The following is an 18,748-nucleotide window of genomic DNA, read 5'->3' on the forward strand; positions in this document are numbered from 1 at the left end:
GGGAAATGAGTGAATCCCCGATAGGATGTTGGTGCCTGTTGAGGTACACAGAAACTTCCCTTTACTCACAGCAGAGGGGAGTCAGGCTTAAAATGGAGAACAGCCTGCCTCCCTTCACTACCCTTACACTATGCCTCCCACCAATAGATTTCACGCAGATCTGACTTGATAAACTTGAGGGTTTAATTCAGAAACTACTAACAGAGGGAATAGGAATAGGCATTCACAGGAAAGAGGAAGCAGGGTAATTCCCTAAGCCCAAGTCCTTCACCACACTAGGTACCCACAGAGATTCAGACCCTGAGATCTGATCCCCGTGTTGTCCAAACGCAGCTTCACTGTCCCGTGCCCACTATTGTATTTTTCTCTAAAGCTATGATTGATATTAGACACAGAGGGATACTACTGGGCAATGAATGCCCCAGGCAAGTGAGGGGTCTGGGGATCAGCTCCCCAAAGGAAGTCCAGACACTACCCTGCTTCCCCCCAACTCTGTTGAAGTTATTGCTGCTTATCAATGAACTTCAGGAACTAAGATGTATTCAAATGTATTCAGGAGAAATGCTGGTCTTCTTTGAATGTCTGTGGAAAAAAACCCTCTAAAGCTTACTTCTGAGGGTCTCACTGTCAATTATCAACCACCTCCCACATTGGCTTCCCCCAAGAAGCTGCTCCTTCTGGCTTTTTAATCCCAGAAGTCCTTGCTCTGGTCTAGTGGTCACTGGGTCTGCTTCCACAACATTCTAACTGCCAAAGTTCCAAAATTCCAGGGCTTGAATTGCATTCTTACACATTTTATAGATCCAGAAACCCGGGTGGATAAAGTGATCTATTGAAGTCACACTAGTTGTAAGAAGCAGAGGCATTATGATCTTTTTTTTTTCCTTTAACCTTTCCTTCTTTCTTTACTATTCATTCGAAGACAGTGGAGCATCAAGGGCTAGTAGATTGGGGATGAGAGACTTTCCCAAAGTCACACAGCTATGAAGCACCTCTGGTAATATTTGAACTTAGGTCCTTCCAACCCCAGACCTGGCACTCTATCTACTGAACTACCTTGCTGTTCCTGTTGTGATCAACTCTTAATGCCCTTTCCAGAAAACAGTGTGGCCAGATCTGTAGAGCATTCAGTGATCCTCAAACATATTTTTCAGTTTGATTTAATAAACATTTATTAAGCACAAACTATGTGTAAGCTAAGAGGCTGCATGAGGTAATGAACAAAGAAAGAAACAGCCTTGAAGTTGCGTTCAAATCAGAACTTTGATACATCCTAGTTGTGGGACCCCCAGGCAAGTCCCTTAACCTCACAGTGACCCAGGCAACACTCCACAATTACAAGTTTTAAATGAGTTGTTTACAATCTGTTTCAGTGGAGTAATTTCCCCACCAATGCCAATGAAACCAATAGTCAAGACAAATATACAAGACTGTGTAGGTCTTTGGGAATTCCCAGAAGGGAGAGGAATGACATGATTCCTTGCCTCAAGGAGCTGACATTCTTTGTTTTTAAAGGTTTATTATTGTCTTCTAAAGTCTAGTCACGTCCCATGACCATCCTACATTGATTACTTCTTTATAACATAAAAAAACAAATGAACCCAAGTGCTAACGCTATATGTTCTCACCCTGCTATCTCTTCCTGTGTCACCCCTGAGCCCCCACAATCTCTCTAGAGGAGGGACATCTTTCTCATTATCAAGTCATGGTGCTTATATTCTACAAGTGATTTTCAAAATCTTAATTTTTATTTAGAATTTAATTTAATTTAGAATCTTAATATTAATTTTTAGAATCTATATCTACTAGTGTAGATATAATAGTTAGAGGAGTTATACTGTAGGTCATGAATAAAACAACAAAAAAGGAAAATCTCAGTGAGAGCAAACTACCATACAGTGGTAATGACCCTGAGGTCCTACAAAAGCACCTTGTGATCTATCAGTGTAGTATTACAACATTATGTTAAATATATTTTCCCTGTTAAGTGTAGTTAAGCAATAATGGCCAAATCTTGGCCTCTCCCTTAAGCTCTGTTTTCTTACTGATAAGTGAGTTAGATGGCATAGAACGCTGGACCTGAAGTCCAGACGATTTGTCTTTTTGACTTCAAATCTGGTTTCAGATACTTATTAGCCATGTGACCCTGGGCAAATTACTTAACTTTGTTTGCCTCAGTTTTCTCATCTGCAAAATGAGCTGGAGAAGGAAATGGCAAACTGCTTTAATATCTTTGCCAAGAAAAACCCCAAAAAGGGATTGAGAAGAGTCAGACGTGACTGGAAACCAACTGAACAACAACAAAAAAGGATGGTAATAGATTAACTACAGCCTACTAATACTCTTAATAACTGATATTTTCATGGTACTTTTTTAGATTTTTCAAGGAATGTTAGATATATGATATCATTTGAAGTAACTATTATAAGTATTATTTATGTCATTTTATGTATTAGGAAACTAAGACTTACCTATGACCAAACATTTAGCAAGTGCCAGAAGTAAAACATGAGCCCAGGTCTGCTGACTCAAAATTCAGCACTCTATCTATCATGCCATGCTTCCAAAGAAAAACTTTTTTTTATCTTAAAGTGTCACATAAATGTGAATTATTATTATATACATCTTATTTTTTTCTGAGTTTTTGAGAATAAATTGTCTGGGTATTGTGTTTAGAGCTGGTAATTCTTTTATCCAGAATATTTGGAAGACTGACAGATGACCTCATGGGGTAGAGGAAATGTTTCAATTAAATGGAAGCTCTGTCAGTTTCAAGGCATCTCCCTTCAAATGGTTGCTCCCCAATTATTCTGCAATTACAGAGATGAGCCCTGAAAATGAGAAAACAATGAATTGAGCATAATCATAACATCTTGAATCCATTTCCTCTTTGCTAAAGAATGATTTCAGTGTGCAAGAAAATTCTGGGTTATTTAAATCACTCAAATTCTTTCAGTTATTTTTATACTTTAAAAAATTGTTTTAGAATAACCTAGTATTTAATTTTTTATATCATTATGATTCCCCTTATATTTCTTCCTTTCCTCCTCCCAGAAAGTCATCCCAAATGAAATATGTTTAAAAACCAATCAATTAATTAATTTTTAAGTATTTCCCATAGTCACATGATTTGTGTTTTTTTCCTCCCCTTTTCCCTCCCCCCTCCTGGAGCCAACAAGCAATTCCACTGGATTACACATGTATTATCACTCAATACCTATTTCCATATTATTCATTTTTGAATAGAGTAATCTTTTAAAAACCAAAACCCAAATCCCATACCCATATAAACAAGTGATGAATCATATGTTTTTCTACTGCGTTTCTACTTGTACAGTTCTTTCTCTCAGTATGGATAGCATTCTTTCCCATAAGGCCCTCAGGATTGTCCTGTATCATTGCATTGCTACTAGTAGCAAAGACAATGCTATATATTTGATCATACTGCAGTGTTTCACTTTCTATGTACAATGTTCTCCTGGTTTTGCTCTTTCTCTCCCCTTCAGTTCAGTCTTTCCAGTTTGTATAGAAATCAAGGGGCAGCTGGGTAGCTCAGTGGAGTGAGAGTCAGGCCTAGAGACAGGAGGTCCTAGGTTCAAACCTGGCCTCAGCCACTTCCCAGCTGTGTGACCCTGGGCAAGTCACTTGACTCCCATTGCTCACCCTTACCACTCTTCCACCTATTAGACAATACACCGAAATTAAGGGTTTAAAAAAAAAAAAAGAAATCAAGCAGTTCATCATTCCTTATAGCACAGTAATATTCCATCACCATCATATATCACAATTTGTTCAGCCATTTCCCAATTGAGGGGTATCCTCTCATTTTCCAATTTTTTGACACCACAAAAAGCATTGCTATGAATATTTTTGCATAAACAGTTTTCCTTATTATCTCTTTGGGATACAAACCCAGTAATGATATTGCTGGATCAAAGGACATACGTTCTTTTAAAGCCTTTTGGAAATAATTCCAAATTACCTTCCAGAATGGTGGGATCAATTCATAGCTCTACCAGCAGTGTATTAGTTAGTTTTTGTTATAAAAATGTTTCCCCCCAGTTTGTTGCTTTCCTTCTAATTTTGGTTGCATTGGTTTTGCTTGTACAAAACTTTTAATTTAATGAAAATTATTCATTTTACATCGTATAATGTTTTCTCTATCTCTTGCTTACTCTTAAATTCTTTTCTTGCCCATAGATCTGACAGGTATACTATTCTATATTCACCTAATTTGTTTATTATTTCCCTCTTCATATTTAAGACATTTACCCATTTCGAATTTATATTGGTATAGGGTGTGAGATGTTGATCTAAATGTAATTTTCCCAGACTTTTCCAATTCTCCCAGCAGTTTTTGTCACATACCAAGTTCTTGTCCCCAAAACTGGGATCTTTGAATTTATCAAACACTAGCTTGCTGAGGTCATTTACCCCAACTCTATTCCATTGATCCCCTTTTCTACCTCTTAGCCAGTACCAGATTGTTTTAATGATCACTGCTTTATAGTACAGTTTAAGATATGGTATTGCTAGGCTACCACCCTTCACATTTTTTCATTAGTTCCCTTGATATTCTTCCAGATCAGGGGTTGGCAACCTTTTTGGCCGTGAAAGCCATAAATGCCACATTTCTTAAAATGTAATTTTGTGAGAGCCGTGCAGTGCTCACAGTGTGCGCTCTTGTAACAGCGCCTGAAAAAAAATTGACTTTATGGCTCCTGCAGAAAAAGCCATATCTGGCCCTCAAAAGAGCCAGTTATGGCTTGAGAGCCATATGTTGCCGACCCCTGTTCCAGATGAACTTTGTTATAATTTTTCTAATTCTATAAAAAAGATTTTTGGTAATTTGATAGGTATGGCACTGAATAAATAAATTAATTTAGGTTGGATTGTCATTTTTATTATATTGGCTCATCCTACCCATGAGCAAACAATGTTTTTCCAATTGTTTAGATCTAGTTTTATTTGTGTGAAAATGTTTTGTAGTTATGTTCATACAATTCCTGTATTTGTCTTGGGAAATAGATTCCCAAATATTTTATATTACCCAGAGTGATTTTGAATGGAGTTATTTTTCTATCGCTTGCTGCTGAGTTGTGTTGGAAATATATAGAAAAGATGATGATTTATGTGGGTTTCTTTTGTACCCTGCAGCTTTGCTAAAGTTATTAATTATTTCCACTAGCTTTTTAGTTGATTTTCTCTGATTCTCTAAGTAAACCATCATATCATCTGCCAAGAGTGATAGTTTGGCTTCTCATTGCCTACTTTGATCCCTTTGATTTATTTTTCTTCTCTAATTGCTACTTCTAGCATTTCTAGTATGATATTAAATAGTAGTGGTGATAATGGGCATCCCTACTTCACTCCTGATCATATCGGGAAGGCTTCTAGCTTTTCCAAGTTGAAGATGATACTTGATGATGGTTTTAAATCAATACTGCTTATTATTTTAAGGAAAAGGCCCTTCTATTCCTATACATTTTATTTTTTCAGTAGGAATGGGTGTTGTATTTTGTCAAAGGCTTTTTCTGCTTCTATTGAGATAATCATGTGATTTCTGTTGATTTGGCTATTGATATGGTCAGTTATGTGGATGGTTTTCCTAATATTAAACCATCCTTGCATTCCTGGTATAAATCCCACCTGGTCATAATGAATAATCCTTGTGATAACTTGCTGGAGTCTCTTTGCTAGTATTTTATTCAAGATTTTTGCATCTATGTTCATTGGAGTGATTGGTCTATAGTTTTCTTTCTCTGTTTTTGATCTTCCTGATTTGGGAATCAGCATCATATTTGTGTCACAAAAAGAATTTGGTAAGACTCTGTCTTTGCTTATTTCATCAAATAATTTGTATAATATTGGGATTAGTTCTTTAAAATGTTTGAAGAATTCACTTGTGGATCCATCTGGCCCTGGGGATTTTTTCTTAGGGAGTTCCTTAATGGCTTGTTGAATTTCTTTTTCTGATACAGGATTAAGTATTCTATTTCCTCTTTTGTTAATCTGGACAATTTATATTTTTGTAAATATTTGCCTATTTCATCTAGATTGTCATATTTCTTGTCATATAATTGGGCAGAATAGCTCTTAATAATTGCCCTAATTTCCTCTTCCATTGAGGTGACATTGCCCTTTTCGTTTTTGATAGTTTTCATTTCATTCTCTCCTTTCTTTTTTAAAATTAGATCAACCAATACTTTATATATTTTATCAAAGAACCAGCTCTTAGTCTTATTTATTAAATAGTTTTTTTACTTTCAATTTTATTAATTTCTCCTTTGCTTTTTATGAATTTCAATTTAGTTTTTATCTGGGGTTTTAAAATTTGTTCTTTTTCTAGTTTTTTTAGTTGCATGCCCAACTCATTAATCTCCTCCCTCTCTATTTTGTTGATATAGGCATCCAGAGATATACATTTTCCCCTGAGTACTGCTTTGGCTGTATCCCATAGATTTTTTTTTTTACCCTTAACTTCTGTCTATTGGTTCATAGGTGAAAGATTGGTAAGGGTGGGCAATGGGGGTCAAGTGACTTGCCCAGGGTCACACAGCTGGGAAGTGTCTGAGGCCGGATATGAATCTAGGACCTTCTGTCTCTAGGCCTGGCTCTCAATCCACTGAGCTACCCAGCTGCCCCCTATCCCATAGATTTTTGATATGTTACCCTCTCATTGTCATTCTCTTCAGTGAAATCAGTAATTGTTTCTTTGATTTGTTCTTTGACGCACCAGTTTTGTAGAATTAGATTATTTAGTTTCCAATTGATTTTAAATTTGCCTCTCCATGAACCCTTATTATGATTTTTATTGCATTATGATCCGAAAAAGTGGCATTTATTATTTCTGCTTTTCTGCATTTTTGGGGTGATTTTTTTATGTCCTCATACATGGTCAGTCTTTGTATATGTTCCATATCCTGCAGAAAGAAGGTACATTCCTTTTTATCCCTATTCCATTTTCTTCAGACATCTATCAGCTTGAATTTTTCTAATATTTCCATTCACTTCCCTTCTTTTTAATTTATTTTTTGTTTCAATTTGTCTAGTTCTGATATGGGAAAGTTGCGGTCCCCCACTAGTATGGTTTTATTATCTATTTCCTCCTTAAGCTCCTTTAATTTCTTCTTTAAAAATCTGGAAGCTGTACCATTTGGTGCATATATGGTTGAGTACTGATATTTCTTCATTATATTACCTTTTATCAAGATGTAGTTTCCTTCCTTGTCTCTTAATTGAATCTATTTTTACTTTTAGCTTTGTCTGATATCATGATTGCCACTCCTGTCTTCTTTGTCTTAGTTGCAGCCCAATAGATTCTGCTCCATCCTCTTATCTTTACCCTGTATGTATCTACCTCTTCATATGTATTTTTTCTAAACATATGCTAGGATTCTGGTATTTCATCTACTCTGCTATCTGCTTGTGTTTTATGAGTGAGTTCAACCCATTCATATTCACAGACATGATTACCATTTGTGTATTACCCTCCATTTAGATTTCCATTTTTAATCCTGACCTTTATTCTTTTATTCTTTCCCTTCCCTTCAGTGTTTTGCTTTTAGTCAGTCTTCCCCCTTTCCCCTCCCTTATATTACTCCCCTTATTCCACCCCACCCCATTCTTACTTCTCTCTTACTATAGGACCTTTTGGTCATCCCCACCACCACTAGCCTCTCCCTCCATTGTATTACTCCCCTCCCCACCACTCCATTTCTTATTCCCTTTTTACTTTTCTATAGTGTAAGATACAATTCTATACCCCAATGAGTCTGGTTGTTCTTCTCTGTCTGAGCCAATTCCAAAGAGGATATGGTTTAAGTATTGCCTGTTATCAATCTCTCCCTCCCTTCCATTATATTGGTCTTGTTCCCCCACCCCCAACTCTTTATGTGATCTATTTTGCCCCATTTCTTTCAGTATTATTCTCATTACTGTCCCCGGTTTTAAAAATTTATCTAACATGTCATCCTAATCAGCTTACTCTATGTACACTCTATATACTCTATGTACACCCCCTCTATATACACTTCTTCTAACTACTATGACAATGATGATAATTTTTAAGAGTTACAGATGTTGTCTTTCCATATAGGAAAATAAACCCCTTGACCTTATTAAAGCCCTTAAAATTTTCCTCTTTTTTGTTTACCTTTTAATATGCTTCTCTTGGATTTTGTATTTGGGCATCAAATTTTCTGTCTGGTCTTTTCTTTGCGAATGCTTGGAAGTCTTATATTTTATGAAAGACCATACTTCTCCTCACAGAGTTTAGTCAGTTTTGTAGGGTAGTTGATTCTTGATTGCAAACCCTTGCCTTCTGAAATATTATATTACAAGCTTTGCAGTCCTTCAGAGTGGAGGCTGCCAGGTCCTGACTGAGGCTTCATGATATCTGAATTGTTTCTTTCTAGCTGCTTTTAATATCTTTACCTTGGTCTGGGCACTCCTGAACTTGGTTATAACATTCCTGGGAGTTGTCATTTGGGGATTTAATGCAGGAGGTGATTTGTGGATTCTTTCAATCTCTATTTTACTCTCTTGTTCAAGGATATGAGGGCAGTTTTCTTGGTAATTTCCTATAGTATGATTTTTAGACTTTTTTTTTTTTTTTGGTTATGACCTTTTTGGGTAGTCCAATAATTCTTAAACTGTCTCTCCTGGATCTATTTTTCCATCTTAATTGTTTTCTAATCAGCTATGGGGATTAAGTGACTTTCCCAGGGTCACACAGTTAAGAAGTGTCTGAGGCTAGATTTGAACCTAGGTCCTCCTTTTTCTAGGCCTACAATTCTGGCTTTTAAAATACTATTTTCTTGTTTTAGTTCATGTGCCTCTGTTTCTCTATGACCTATTTTGCTTTTTAAGTACTCCTTTTTTCAAATTTATTTGAACTGTCTTATTTGTATTTTGAATTCTTTTTGAGCTCTTCCAGATCCTGAGTCCAATTTGCTGGATTTTTTGAGGTTTTTCTTGATGTTCTCTGTTTCTCCTCTGTTTTGTCTGTTCTTTGTTCTTTATCTGGATAGAAGCTTTCAATCATAATTTCCTTTTTCTTCTTCTGTTGTTTACTCATGTCTTTTCTTTTTTCCCCCTCCTTGTGGGCTGTGCACTTGCTCCTATGTTTGTTTGCTTGATCTGTGAGTTTAAGCTTTGCTGCCTGGAAGGGGCTTCTTTTCTGCTCTGCTTGTATACTGGATTAGACAGGTTGAGCTGATCTGCTGAACTAATCTGCCCTGAGGCCAAATCTTCCCCACTGCCCTGCAGAGGCTGATGGTGAAGGTTTGGAGTTTAAAAGTAGGTACATAATCTTCCCTCTGCTCCTTTCTGCCAGCTGCCTCCCTGCTTGCTGTGGTCAGAGGCCTGCGCTTTGTGTGGTGGCACCAAGGTGCTTGTAGCCCTTGCCTTAGAATCCCACAGTTAGGCCTAGTCACACTGCAGGTCTCAGCACAGTAGTTGGGGAAGGGGTATTGGATCTCTCTTTTATATCCCAGAACTCAACTTTCTCTATGTATCTTTCAAGTTGTATGGAGTAGGAGAGTGCAGAGGTTGTCTGTTGGATTTGGATTTGTCTTTTTTGAAAAGCTTTTTTTAAAAAGTTCATTTATTTAATTAATTAAGAATATTTTTTCCATGGTTACATGATTCATGTTCTTTCCCTTCCCTCTTCCCACACCCCTTCCATAGCCAATGAGCAATTCCACTGGGTTTTACATGTGTCATTGAGCAAGACCTATTTCCATATTATTTATATTTGCATTAGTATGATCGTTTAGAGTCTACATCCCCAGTCATATCCCCATTGAATCATGTGATCAAGCAATTGTTTTTCTTTTATGTTTCTATCCCCACAGTTCTTTGGATGTGGATAACATTTTTTTTCATAAGTCCTTCAGATTTGTCCTTGGTCATTGCATTGCTGCTAGCAGAGAAGTCCATTACATTTGATTGTGCCACAGTGTATCAGTCTCTGCATAAAGTTTTGCTGGTTCTGCTCTTTTCACTCTGCATCAATTCCTGGAGGTTGTTCCAGTTCACATGGAATTCTTCCAGTTCATTATTCCTTTGAGCACAATAGTATTCCATCACCAACAGATACCACAATTTATTCAGCCATTCCCCAATTAAAGGGCATCCCCTCATTTTCAAATTTTTTGCCACCCAAAGAGTGCATCTATAAATATTTTTGTACATGTCTTTTTCCTTATGATCTCTTTGGGATATAAACCCAGCAATGGTATGGCTGGATCAAAGGGCAGGCAGTTTTTTAAAGCACTTTGGGCTTAGTGAAGAGCTTCTTTTTGATTGGTATGGAAGGAGAGTCACAGAGGATTTGGCTTCTGCTGCTTCTAAACTGCTATCTTCACTCTGTCCTCCTTCTAATATTTTTTAAAGACAAAAAATAGAAGAGGAAAAATCAGATAGTGTCTGAAAATATGTGTAATGTATCATGCTTGTGGACTTTCTACCTATGTAGAAGTGGAGGATGAGGGTGTTTTCTTATATCTCTTTGAAGTTGTGCTTGTTCTTTGAATTTTACAACATTTCTTTTTTATTTAGTGTGTTTTTCTTTCCATTTACATTATTGTAGTGTTGTGATTCTTGTTTTCTTAACTCTGATTACTATACTCTACATTTTTCATGTACACCCTTCAATACTTCTCAACAGTCAACATATTTATAATTTCTTCTAGCACAGAAATGACTGACTTCCCCCTGGGAAGTCCTAAGAAAATTTAGAAACAACAGTTGGTTCCCACAAAGTGGGAAAAGGCACAGGAAGTGACAAAAAAGGGTCCTTAAAAGTAGTTGCAAACTTCTTGTGCAAGGGAGTTTTTGTGAGAAATTTTTCAGTGTTGGAGTTGGAACTCTTTTGGAGGATATGAAGGCTGGTGGAGGATCTTCTCTTTGGACTACCATGTGGGTGAGTGAAAAAGGCTGACTCCTTTCCTGGCTCCTGGAGGGACTAGCTTCTGGAGAGCCCCTCTGTCTTGGAGAAGGCCTCATGGCTGGAACCCTTGCTTTATTCACCACTGGCCTCTCTAACTCATGGTCATCTAGTGGAGGGTTAATTAGCCCTGCCTGTTTTGAACTGGGCAGGAGTAATTACCTAGTGTGATAGGATAGATACCTTCTCTACCCTTTTTCTCATTTCTTTACCTTACTCTTTCCCTCTATTTTATAAATAAATATTGCTATAAAGTCATTTGACTTAAGTTATATTAATTTTGGCAACCATATTCTCATATATCTAGTTCAACCTTAGTTTTTTTAATCCTTACACTTTGTTGTTTCTTTGACTTTTTCATTGATTTACCAGTTCTTTAGGATTCAATTATTTAATTTCAATCGGAGTTTTTTCAAATGTCCTTTGTTGATTATAACTTTGTGGTCTATAAAAGATGTGTTTAATATTTCTGCTTTAAAATGTTTATTTATGAAGTTTTTATGTCTTAGTATATGATCAATTTTTATAAAGATGTTTTATGTGAGAATTATATGTATAAATAGCATTTGAGGAAATACATATATGAATAACATTATATATATATATACGTATATTAATTCCTATTTTTGTTCATTAATCACCAGACATCCTCTATATCTGACTTTTCTAAAATTCTGTTCAAGTTCTTAACTTCTTTCTTCCATATCTTTTTTTTAGGTTTGTGTCTAGATCTGAAAGGGTCACATGAGCTCTCCAACTACAGAATATATATTTTACTTGAAAGTAAACCTAATAAGACATACATTGAACTACATGAGTTTAACTACAAAATAATCTTTATGATAATAAAGGCAAAAAATAAATAATTTCTCATGGTTAGACCAAACCAATATAATGCAAATGATAATGTGTTTACACACACCCACAAACACATACACACACACAGAGCTAGGTGGAACACACAGAACTTGGATAGAGTTCTAGGCCTCAGGCATGTATTAGCTCTGTAACCCTGAGCAAGTCATTTAACCTTGTTTGTCTCAGTTTCCTGATTTGTAAAGGGTGCTGGAGAAGGAAATGGCAAACTCCTCTAGTATCTCTGCCAAGACAACCCTAAGGTAATGAAGAGTCAGACATGACTGAAATGACTAAACAACAGCCATAGCACAGATACACACATATATACAAATACATATATATTATCAATGATAATGTTATATATAAACCTTGGATTTGACAAAATCAACACAACCTATAAAAACATTTTCCATTTAGGCCATAGTGGAACATCTTTCAAGAAAATGTCAAAAAACTTTGGCAGACATATATTTCCCTATTTTTTGTCTTACTTGAGATTAATAACCAGGAGATTGATGAACAGAATTGTTTCTATAATTTCTTTGAAGAAGATATTTTTTCTGATTTTGACATCATATGAGTGACCCCTTAGAGGAAAGCCTTTAAAACCATATGTTGCTCTATTGCAGGGGTCGGCAACATATGGCTCTTGAGCCATATCTGGCTCTTTTGAAGGCCAGATATGGCTCTTTCTACAGGAGCCATGAAGTCAATTTTTTTTCAGGTGCTGTTACAGGAGTGTGCACTGAGAGCACTATACGGCTCTCATGAAATTACATTTTTAAAAAATGTGGCTTTTATGGCTTTCATGGCCCAAAAGGTTGTCAACCCCTGCTCTATTGAGTCAAATTCTTCTTCTTCTTCCTTTTTTGTTGTTGTTGCACCCACCCAATAAACAGTAAACACAATGGGATTTTGTCTTTTTGTTCTTTTCAGTTAATTGTATAATTATAAAGGTGTGGCCTGCTGAAAAAATTGTTTTATGAAAGTTTGCCTGTTTTCCTCTCACATTTTCTACAAGGATGTATACTTTTATACGGGTAGAAGATTCTTACAAAGAATGTATACAACTCAGAAAGTAGACATAGGAATCAGTAGTAATTAATGCCCATTAGGGTGGTGCCACCATAGATGTCTAAAAACAATGTGATTATTAATATCCTGCAATTCCTTTTCTACCACATTATTACCCAGATAGCAAAAAAAAAAAAATCAGTACAAGACCAAGGACCATTTTGTATTTTGCTTTGTTTCATGGGATGCTATGGCCAAGGAATACATCACCTGATGTATTCTAAATTTTCTCCCAATTTTTTTGGATGTGGTCTCTTGAATTATTTTGTAAAAATAATCTCTTAGTGCTTTCAAGGTTGAATCACCTCCAGTTGATTTCTACACTAGTATCTAGTCATTTCCTCACCTGCTAAAATAAAGTCAATTTCATTTCTGGAGATATACTGTTCTGTAGCATATCCAGCATCTTCCAACTTTAGTCATAATAAGTAGCAGTGTTAGTGTAGACTATGACACTTTGCTCCTTTTATTTCCTCCAAAACTGATTTGATTTTCCAAAAATATTTTTTATGAATTTTTCCCTATGTCCCCCATTTTGAAGTTACTACGTTTTCAGGGATAGGTTGACTTGTTTTGGAGGATCTTTTCAAGTTCTTTATGTCTAAAGTTCCCTTTATATTTATGCTGTTTATTTTGATGTATGTACTCTTCTTCATCTTTATGTAAGCTCCTTGAGAGTACAGATTGTTTCATTCTTTGAACTTATACTCCCAGTGCTTGGGACATAGTAGGTACTTATGTATACATGGAAATTGATTGATTCAGTCATAAAATTTCTCTTCCTCTTCATTCTTGGCAACTTATGTTAGTGTAGATCAATGAATCAATCAATAAACATTAAATGCTTGCTATGTGGCAGGCATTGTGGTAGGCACTGGCATTGCAATTTTTTTATGATGATTTTTGTTTTTTCTCATCACAAACTTATAAAAGAAATGACCAAGCAAGATAACTCAATAAACTCCAGTGCCTCTCTATTGCCCCTAGAAACAAACGAAAAATCCTGCTTAGTCTTGAAAGCCTTTCATAACCTTATCTCACCCTATTTACTCTTCTAGTCTTCTTATACCTTACTTCTCTCCATGTACTCTTTTATTTTTAAACCCTTAATTTCTATGTATTGGCTCATAGATGGAAGAGTGGTAAGGGTGGGCAATGGGGGTCAAGTGACTTGCCCAGGATCACACAGCTGGGAAGTGTCTCTGAGGCCTGATTTGAACCTAGGACCTCTCGTCTCTAGGCCTGACTCTCAATCCACTGAGCTACCCAGCTGTCCCTTCTCCATGTATGCTTGATTCCAGTAATACTGCTTTCTAGAGTCCATACATTTTCTCTGAATGTCCCCCATACCTGAAATCCTCTCTTTTCTCATTTCTACTTAATGCCTTCTTTGTTTTTGTCTTTCTTTAAGTCCCAATTAAAAACTTATCTTCTGCAGGAAGCCTTTCCTAACCTTTTAATTCTAGTGCTTTCCTTCTCTTAATTATTTCCTATTTACCTTGTATATTGCTTGTTTGTACGTATTTGTTCACTTGTTGTCTCCCTTATTATATTGTGAGCTTCTTGAAAGCAGAGACTATCTTTTGTCTTTTTTTTAGTATCATTGGTGCTTAGACCAGACCCTAGCACATAGTAGGCACTCAATAAATGTTTATTGACTGCCTGATTGACTGCATGAAGCATCCCATGAAACTATATTTTTTATTGCCTTTGAATACTTGAAAAAGACCAACTCTTCTTTAAGGAGAACTTGAGTCATCCTATTTAACTGCAATTTCTTTTTTGTCTTTATCCTATCATACTATTAACATTACTGTGGCTTTGTTCTTCTAATAGTACGTCAGATTTTTCGTTCATTGGACAAAGCTCTCATTTATTAGAATGACTGTAGTTAAGTTGTTATTTCTAATTATCTTAAAAATAGTACCCTGTGACCCCTTTTCTGTCATGTTATCACCTGGATAGCAAAAATAGAAAGTAGCAGTATAGGACCAATGACCATTTTGTATTTTGATTTGTTTCATGGGATGCTCTGGCAAAGAATACATCCTGATAGCCAACCTACAGGTAGTGAACCTTTCATACTTAGCTAGGTTCCTCTTTGGACAACAAACTCAGCCTTTCACTGGGAATATGCTTGAAGCTTTTCTAGCATGTTTTAACCTTTTTATTTGCTTGAATAGGAATGGAATATGGAAAATGGAAAATGTTTAAACTTCTACTAGCATGCTTTAACCTAGCTTACACTCCTCTGCCATAGCTTTTGCTAATCCAAGCTTACCTCCATTCTATGACAAGTTATCACAGTAATAATACATTGTTTTTGTTTTGTTTTGTTTGTTTAGTCATTTTTGTCACGTCTGATTCTTTGTGATCCCTTTTGGGGTTTTATTGAGAAAGATACTGGAGTGGTTTGTTATTTCCTTCTCTAGCTCATTTTACAGATGAAGAAACCGAGACAAACGAGTTAAGTGACTTGCCCAAAGTCACACAGCTAGTAAGTGTCTGAGGCCAATCTTCCTGACTCCAGGTCTGGCATGCTATCCACTGCACCACTTAGATGCCCTAGGACTATATTATATATCCTTTAATGTACTAAAATACTGTTATCTAAATTGCTTCACAACCTTTTCCTCTTTAGCCTACAGGACTCTGGATTGAGAGAAAGGCAATAAACGAAATGAGCAAAAAGGTTAAATAAGTTCTGATGGCTGGGGCTACCTAGTCACACAGATACTGTGGTAATACTTTTGCATTTCTGGGCTGAGAGGTAGGAAGAGTTTAAGGTTTAGCTTTGGTCCAAAGGAAGAGACAGGGCCTAAAAACATGGGCTTATCAAGGACCCAACTGGGCTTCCTGGATAGAGATTAGGATTTTGCATCCTTAGGCAGAAAAACAATTATCATTGATATAGGCATTGAAAATCATCTACCTATGTTTTTTACCTCTTTTTATAGGTTTTTTTTTATTCTTCTTTGAAGGATGCTGCACATCCTTCCTAGGAACTGAAGCAGCAGTTATTGTGAAGTTAACATTTGCAAATACAAAGGAAAAGTTGCCTGGGAAATAGCTTTCTTGGCCTTCAAAATATCTCTTTTACTTTTATTTTTTTCTGGTGTGAATTTTCATACCAATGAACAAGAGGAAAGGAGGAAATCTTAGTTTTCAAGTTTGGAAAAGGAGTATGTGTCAGGCTTATCTTTGAAGAACAATATTTTGTAGCCTATTCTCTGCTATTGGCATCATTCAAATTTTTGTGGAAAACTAAATTTTGTTTTATGTCATTCCTTTACTTTTAGGTAGACAGTTCAAAGCCATTTGGTGAACACATTCCTTTTAAACCAAACACACGAAAGTCCAGGAAAAAAATCGAATTTACAAGCTTTGATTTTCCCCTGAAAAGAGGTACTTCAGTTTTTTCGCTTTTCCTCCTCTAGTTTGTCTGGTGGGATTCCTTCTTCATATTGCTATGTGGGCTTTCATGCTGTGGAAGTTAATTTATAAAACATGGGCTCAGTTCTTACCTAGGGAAACTTTGTGGAGCTCATGGGAAAGAGTTTCCTTAGATAAATGACAAATAATAATCCACATTGTTCATATTATTTAAATAACAATTCCATAAGGCATATGTGTGTATCCATATGAGATAAGTCGATCTACATATTTTGCCTAAATAGGGCCTGTAGAAGGCATTGATAGATTTGATCTGAGGTCTGGACATCCCCTGAGGAGAGGAGGGAAGTGGACAGCTGGGGACAAGGAAGGGAAGAGGGAAGAGACTAGTAAGTGCCCAGAGTACCACCAGGCTAGTTGTTCTTTTATCTAGTCAATCAGACTAGAATTCTATCTATCTGCTCCCTAAATACAATTGGTCTAGGAGTAAAGTTTAAGAGATTCTGTATAAAAAGCTACTTTACTGGTTGCCTTCAATAGGAAGGGTTACCTCAAGCTTGTACTTGCAGACTCCTTACAAAACTCTAGTTACAGAAAAAACCATCACAAATGGTGAATAGCAAATAAATCCATTTATCCAAACAGATAGCAAACAGAAATTGGAGAAATTATGCAGATCTGATAGAAAATATTGCAGAACATATGAGCTCTTTATATGGAGCAAGATGAGTTTTCAGTTCAACCAACCAAGAGAAAAGTCCTGATCTCACTCAAGGGGAAATTCCTAGAAGTTTCTATGGAGACAACCTGGAAATAATGGATATTTTGAGTAACCAGCTTCCACAGCATGTTTACAGATTCCAGTCTGTTTCTATGTACATGTCTAGAGTTGGTCCCTAAGAAAGTTTGCAATTATTTACATCTCCTTTCAAAGAAGAAATGAATGTCTTTCTCTCTAATACTTTTGCACCAATTCTGCACCTTTTGCTAATACACTGCGTTGTATCAGCATCCTCTCCACCAATTTATAGTCATGGTTTGCAGCGTGTGTGCACCCTAATAGGGCTTCCCTTCCCTTATCCAGATTTGATGGGAGTCAGGCTACATTCCTTTAGCCCTTTAAATTGTACAAAGCCTATGCTACTTAATGCCTGTGAAATTCACTTTTCATTTTAAGCCTCAGTTTCCTTATATATGTAGGTGTTGGGGTTGTATTGGATGATCTCTCATGCTCTTTCCTGCTCTAGATTCATGATCCATTAATTTAATAGCTTAATAAGGTGTGATATTGTTATTCCCAGTTTGGAAATAAAGAAATATGGCATGGGGAGATTAAATGACTTGCCTATACTCACACAATAAATTTCAGAGGCAAGATTTGAGTTTGTATTTTCTGACTCCAAGACCAGAGCTTTAGTGAAATCAATTGAGGCATGGTCCTCCTGAGAGCTTTTCCAGGTAGGAAAGAAATATATACAAAGGAATTCTGTGGACTTGTAGTTATATTTACCTCTTATTTGGGATAAAGAATAAAAATACATATTTTTTTCATTGATGTGAAGTCTTTGAGAAGGCACTGGCTTTTAAAATTGTAACAAATCAGTAGATGGCAAGCTTATAATGTGAAGGACAGGTGACTGGTAAGAAGGAAAACTGGTCTGCTTCTCCCCAAAATTCTTTATGAGCAGAAAGTAAAGGTCAGTTTTAGTATTAAAGTTATATTATGGTCCTTTGGCTGGATATGTTTTCCTTCCGATTTGAATCTTGATGAATCTTGAAAGAAGTTAAGAGACTTTTAGGGGGTACCGGTAAAGAAGGGAGTTGATTTCTAGTATGGAAAAAGAGCAGAGCAAAGACACAAAGATACAAGCTGGAGAGCTTGTGTGAAGAACAGTAGGCAGTCCAGCTTGACTGTCCATAGAGTACAGGAAGGAGAGTGACACAGTAATATGGAAACAGAGGTTGGGGCCAGGATGTAAAGACCTTTAAATGCCAAACAGAGTCATTGCTCTTTTGTAGTAGAGGTAAAAGGGAATCATTGGAGTTTATTGAGGAGAGGGAATGACATGGCCACTCTCTTTTAAGGAAATAGCATTTTGGCATTGTGTGGAGGATAGCCAGAAGAAGAACAGAGGCTTGAAATTAGGAGACCAGTTAGGCTACTCTGATAGTCTAGATAAGAGACTGAATGAAGGTTATGTAAATAGTGATAAGGGGTTGACTACAAGAAATGTAGAAGTACTGATTTGTCTCAAGATTGTGTTGTTTCCTGTGTGACCCTGGGCAAGTCACTTAGCACCAATTGCCTAGTCCTTGCCACATTTCTGTCTTATAATTGATACTAAGAAGTTAAAGGCTGAAGAAAAATGAAGATTGAGGTGTCCCATATAATGTGAGTTACACTGTTGCTGACATGGCATAGCCTAGGAGTCAGGAAGATTTGAGTTCAAATTTGACTTCTATTACGTACTG

General features: G+C 36.4%; 1 protein-coding gene across 1 annotated transcript in view; it reads left to right on the forward strand.

The window, feature by feature from the left end:
• Positions 1–18,748, forward strand: part of SPATA6L (spermatogenesis associated 6 like) — a 92,930-nt gene that overhangs the window by 60,325 nt on the left and 13,857 nt on the right. The window contains exon 8 of the mRNA XM_044657041.1: positions 16,183–16,288. Coding sequence (XP_044512976.1) covers positions 16,183–16,288 — 106 coding nt within the window. The remainder of the gene's footprint in view (positions 1–16,182; positions 16,289–18,748) is intronic.

The sequence above is a fragment of the Gracilinanus agilis genome, chromosome 1 (assembly GCF_016433145.1).
Source record: "Gracilinanus agilis isolate LMUSP501 chromosome 1, AgileGrace, whole genome shotgun sequence".
NCBI lineage: Eukaryota > Metazoa > Chordata > Mammalia > Didelphimorphia > Didelphidae > Gracilinanus > Gracilinanus agilis.